This window comes from Halictus rubicundus, unplaced genomic scaffold, assembly GCF_050948215.1.
Source record: "Halictus rubicundus isolate RS-2024b unplaced genomic scaffold, iyHalRubi1_principal scaffold1005, whole genome shotgun sequence".
NCBI classification, from domain to species: Eukaryota; Metazoa; Arthropoda; class Insecta; order Hymenoptera; family Halictidae; genus Halictus; species Halictus rubicundus.
The window spans coordinates 1,045-6,342 of NW_027489546.1; the positions used below are offsets into that span (position 1 = coordinate 1,045).

General features: G+C 47.1%; 1 protein-coding gene across 1 annotated transcript; it reads right to left on the minus strand.

Annotated features, from left to right (window-relative positions):
* Window positions 1-1,210: 1,210 nt before the first annotated feature.
* On the minus strand, window positions 1,211-5,085 carry LOC143364796 (uncharacterized). The gene is made up of 2 exons (XM_076804936.1): window positions 4,078-5,085; window positions 1,211-4,012 (listed from the first exon to the last, which is right to left on the minus strand). Exons 1-2 carry the CDS (start codon window positions 5,083-5,085, stop codon window positions 1,211-1,213), a joined length of 3,810 nt encoding a protein of 1,269 aa, XP_076661051.1.
* Window positions 5,086-5,298: the final 213 nt, after the last annotated feature.

The following is a 5,298-nucleotide window of genomic DNA, read 5'->3' on the forward strand; positions in this document are numbered from 1 at the left end:
ATACGGAAGACTGGATTGGAACAGGAAAGGAATCGCGTTTCGTCCCGAACCTGTCGGAGGACTCGTCAGTAAGGCTATTCCGACAGGTCCTGCCTTAGACGCGCGCGGATCCGAGTGATCCGTATTGTATTCGCCTTGCCGTGTGCAAGGCGATTTGACTCTCGGTATAATTGACTGTAAGTGTCACGTGTTCAAGATCTTGTATGGACTCATTGCAAGCTAGACTTCCAGACTCAACGCGAAGTTGTAAGGTTCGGATGAGACCTGTGGTGTTGCTCGTCCGAAGATCGTATATGAACTGTATTTGCAGATCGACGACTTTTTAGAATTAACTCGAGGTCATAGGCTCCCCATGGCTGAGAGGTTGGCCTTAGGTGGTTATAGGCTCCTCGTGGCTGAGAGGTTGGTCTTAGGTGTAGGAGAGGTATGTGTCGCTCGTTGCGACGAGAAAGGAAGCTCTCCGGATTGGTTAGGGAAAACTTGCATTTTCCAATCAGCATGCCCTTAATTGTTCATACTCCCTTCCACAGGCTCAGGCTAAGAGCCTGGTTGGAAGGAAGAGTGGGGCGATGCATAACTTGGGAAAAACCGAGTGTTTTGGTAATTCGACGCTGTCGAAAGGTCGATTGTCATAGACCCTTGAACCGTGTCATGAATTTATGGCCTGACCGTACTTAGTGGCCGCGAGCGAAGGATATACATCCTTGGGCCGTATCGAAAGAACGCGAAGGTTCTGCAGACCCGTCTCGTGTATACAAACATCGTTCGGTCGGTCCGATTGTAAACAGCTTCGAGATTATGAGGGCCAAAGTTGCTATTTGGTTACGTCTCTAAATCACGAATGTTTTGAAATAGAAGGAGCTACGAACAAAGACCCTCTGTAAGACCCTTTCGTTCATCGATAGCATGAAGAAACGATTCATGCTTAAGATGACAGTTCTGTTGCGACGGAACATGCTCCCCCTCGTTGATCGAGTCGATCGATCAATAGTAAATGTGATAACCTTGACTCACCTTGGTTATGCTGACGTCGTGGCACCGAGCGATTGTGCACTGTCTGAATCGGGAAGAGGTGCTAACCTTTTAACGTTCCGTTTGTATGTGCCGTTGATGGTGCGAACGGTTACTGCGCGTATGATACCGTCGGTTCCTGGATGTACTTGTTGTACTCGACCCAGATGCCAACACAATGGTGGGAGATGATCGTCCTTCAAAGTACGATGGTCCCGATGTTGATGTTGTGAGACCCTTTGTTCCATTTGTGTCGGAGGTTAAGTTGATGAATATATTCCTTGTGCCATCGGGTCCAGAAGTCTTGTTTGACCTTCTGGATATGTTGCCAATTGGATAGGCGATTTGATGGCGATTTGCTGAAATCAGTCTCGGTGATGCACGTCAAAGAACCACCGATCAGGAAATGGCCGGGCGTAAGAGCGGATATATCGTTTGGATCTGACGAGAGTGGTGTCAGAGGACGCGAATTGAGTATGGCTTCGATCTCGATAACGAATGTGGTGAATTGTTCGTATGTGAATAATTCTTCACCGACAACACGTTTGACATGGTGTTTAAATGATTTGACGGCGGCTTCCCACAGTCCGCCGAAATGAGGTGACAGAGCGGGCATGAAATGCCATGATATAGATTTGGATGTGAGAAAGTAATTGAATTTCTCATCCTTAGATAATGTTTGGTGGAGTTCCGTTAACTCATTGTTGGCACCGATGAAGTTGGTACCGTTGTCTGAATATAGGTTTTTGCACATTCCTCGCCGCGCGATGAATCGTTTAAGTGCCGCTATAAATGCTTCGGTGGTCAGATCGCTGACTACTTCCAAATGGACGGCCTTTGTTGCAAAGCAAATGAACACGGCCACGTAGACCTTAACTCGGGTCCGATTTCTGAATTGTCGTTCCTTTATGAAGAAGGGACCGCAATAATCTATTCCGCTGTTGATGAAAGGACGACCCTCGGTGACGCGCGCGGCAGGTAGGTTGCCCATTACATATTCGACGCTGGTGGGTTTTACCCGGAAACATCTGACGCATTGCCTAATGATTTGGCGTGTGGTGGTTTTTCCATTTATTGGCCAATACAATTGTCGCACATCGTATAACGTGGTTGTGATTCCAGCGTGATGATTTCGTAGGTGTGAATCACGAATTATGAGTTTGGTGACGTGATGCTCTCGAGGTAAAAGTGTCGGATGTCTCTGTTCAAAAGGCAGGGTAGAATTTTGTAATCGTCCCCCCACGCGTAATACTCCTGAGTCGTCAAGAAACGGACATAATGGCATCAGATTGCTAGTGTTTGGTAATCTTCCGATTTTCAAATCACGTATGTCATGAGCAAATGTAACAGCTTGTAATAATCTTATTATTCGGTCGTTCGCGTCTTGTAATTCTTTAATAGACAAAGGTCCTGAGGCCCGATGTTTGGTTCGAAAACGTAAACAATAGGCAACGATTCGTCTGAGTTTTTGAATGTTCGAGTATCGCATGAGAATCTCGTCGGTTTGGGTGATTAAGCCTACTAAACACGTCACCGTCCGTAGTTCCGGTAGCTCCTCACACCTGGCAAATCTTGCTGGTGGCCATTTGGCTTGCTCTTGGGTGAGCCACTTGGGTCCGTTGCGCCAAAGGTGATTGTTGTTGAATTCTACGGCGGTGGTTCCCCGAGAAATGAGGTCGGCTGGATTGTTAGTTGACCGAACCTGTCGCCATGATTGAATGTCCGTTTTGCGTTGAATATCTGCTACGCGGTTCGCAACGAAAGTCTTTAAAGTAGAAGGTTGTTTTTTCAACCAGCCTAGGACGACGGTCGAATCAGTCCAGAAAATGGTTTTGTCGATATTGTGTGTTAACGCGTTTCGCACGGTTTGGGATAACGTGGCTAATAATACGGCGCCGCATAGTTCTAAACGCGCTAGGGTTATCTGACTGAGCGGCGCGACCCGTGATTTTGCGCAAAGTAGGTGCGCGTGAATGGACCCGGAATTATCGGTTGTTCGTATATATAAGCAGGCGCCGTAGGCTTTTTCGCTAGCGTCGCAAAAGCCGTGTAATTCGGTCCGTTTTGCATTTTTTATCCTTACAAGGCGTTTGAATTCAATATCGTTGAGTTGTTGTAGAGTGCTTTCGAAATTTGTCCGTTCTGTGTGGATGCTGGTAGGTACTGACTCGTCCCAGGTGATTTTCAAGGTCCAGAGTCGTTGCATTATGATTTTGGCAATGATCGTAATAGGGCCGAGCACGCCGAGTGGATCGTACATTTTTGCAATTGTTGATAAGATATTTCGTTTGCTGACCTCGGTTGTCGTTGTTGGTTGGACTGAATATCTAATCGTGTCATGCTGGGCATCCCATGATATTCCTAGTGTTTTCATGGTGGATGCATCTCCCAGAATTTTTGGATGGATTAATTCCTTGCTCAGACTCGATAGCAATTTCGGTTCGTTCGACGCCCACTGTCGAATATTAAGAGCACCTTTCTTCAACAAGGTTATTATTTGATGTTGTAACCTCTTCGCTTCTGTGATTGAATCGGTGCCGGTCACTAAATCGTCGACGTATAAGTCTCTTTTGATACGAGCTGCTGCTCCCGAAAAATTGCGTTCTTCATCGGTCGCTAACTGGTGTAGACTTCGTATAGCCAAATATGGAGCTGATGCGAGTCCGAAAGTAACAGTGGTCAATTCGTATGTCTTTATTTCTTCGTGCGGATCTCTCCACAATATTCTCTGATAAATACGATCTTCGGGTCGAATGAGAAACTGACGATACATTTTCTCGATGTCCCCTGTTAAGACGTACGTGTGCATTCGGAATCTTAATAAAGGCGATAGGAGATCGTCTTGCAATGTGGGACCGATTCGGAGAGTGTCGTTTAAAGATAGATTCGTGTTTGTCTTCGCGGATCCGTCGAAAACTACTCGGACCTTAGTTGTCAAACTCGTGGGTTTAATGACGGCGTGGTGCGGTAAGTAGAAACCTGGCGTGTGAACGGTTGTTACCTATTTCATATGTCCGAGTGCACGGTATTCGTCTATCACCTTTGTGTATTTTTGGTCGTTGTTACGAATGTCCGTTTCGGGGCTCGCGATCGAAGGTTTGGCGACGGTCGTTGGATTTCCGGTAACGCGTGTCTTATCCGTTTCGCGTTTGTTGTTGTTTTCTGAGAGCTACTCTGATGCGATGCGTTGCGGAGATGTTTGAACATCTCTGCCGCGTGAGGCATGCGTGTGTCGACTAGGGTGTGCTCCCATGTACGGCGCGTTTCGTGGTCCATGCGATCGATCGCGATGCTCGTGATGAAATCGTTTGCGATATCCTCCCAAGATCGGCCGAGCGATTGTAACGAACGGATGTGGGATTGCATGTAATTGATCAAATTGTTGATCGAATTTGGCGTACCCTCCGGCATTGCCGGTGTCTCGAGTAATAGTGCGGTGTGTCGTAGAACGAGCGCGCGTTGGTTGTCATAAGTCTCTAATAATTGAGCCCACGCGGCTTTGTAATTTTCTTCGCTCATTGTGAACGATTCGATGGCGGATTCGGCTTGTCCTGATACTGATAACCTCAGGTAATTAAATCGTTGTATGTCAGTGAGTCCGGTGTGACCGTGGATCAAGCTTAAAAACGCGTCTTTAAATGGTAGCCATTTCTCGAGACGACCGTCGAAACGAGGAAGATTGATCTTCGGGAGATGTATTCCGGTGATGCTATTTGATGTGGACGGTGCCGGCGAATCGGTCGTGGTTCTCATAGATTGACTTGGTGTCAATGAGAAACTTTCCGATAATTGTATCGCGCTCGCTAATGCGTCGTCGTACGCGGTGGTTACCGTTTTGCGCTCGGTTTCGGTTTGGTCGAAGTCTTCGTATTGACCTAATTCGTCTTGCGCGTCGTTGAAGGCGTCGAACTGTTTTCTCAGCCGATCTATTCGTTCGCGTAGTTTTGTACGTGCGGTCGCGGAATCTTGATATTCTGACAACTCGGTGGTGAAGTTTGTCAAATTCGAGGTAAAAACGCGTTGTTTATGTTTGAGGGCGCGAATGCGTTGATTCCTTTTGATCGCGTTAGCCATTTTCGCTGTCTTACTGAGAATTGCCAATTGAAATTCCTGATCGGTAAATTCAGAATAACGTGCCTACCTTGAGCTGATGTAGTTGGTTGAATGTCTCGTCAGCTGCTGTCTAACTGGCTGGTCAGCGATGATGGTTGGTCGTGGTTGCCTTCGTCCACCCTGGCTGATCAGCAATGTCGGTTGATCGCGGCTAAGGCTGTCTGATTCCTTTAA

Bases quoted from the DNA above. Each gene is read 5' to 3' on its own strand.
- LOC143364796 (XM_076804936.1), bottom strand. From the start codon at position 5,085: ATGGCTAACGCGATCAAAAGGAATCAACGCATTCGCGCCCTCAAACAT. The intron at 4,013-4,077 runs GTAACAACGACC...CATATGAAATAG, and splicing joins GAGCCCCGAAACGGACATTC to GTAACAACCGTTCACACGCC.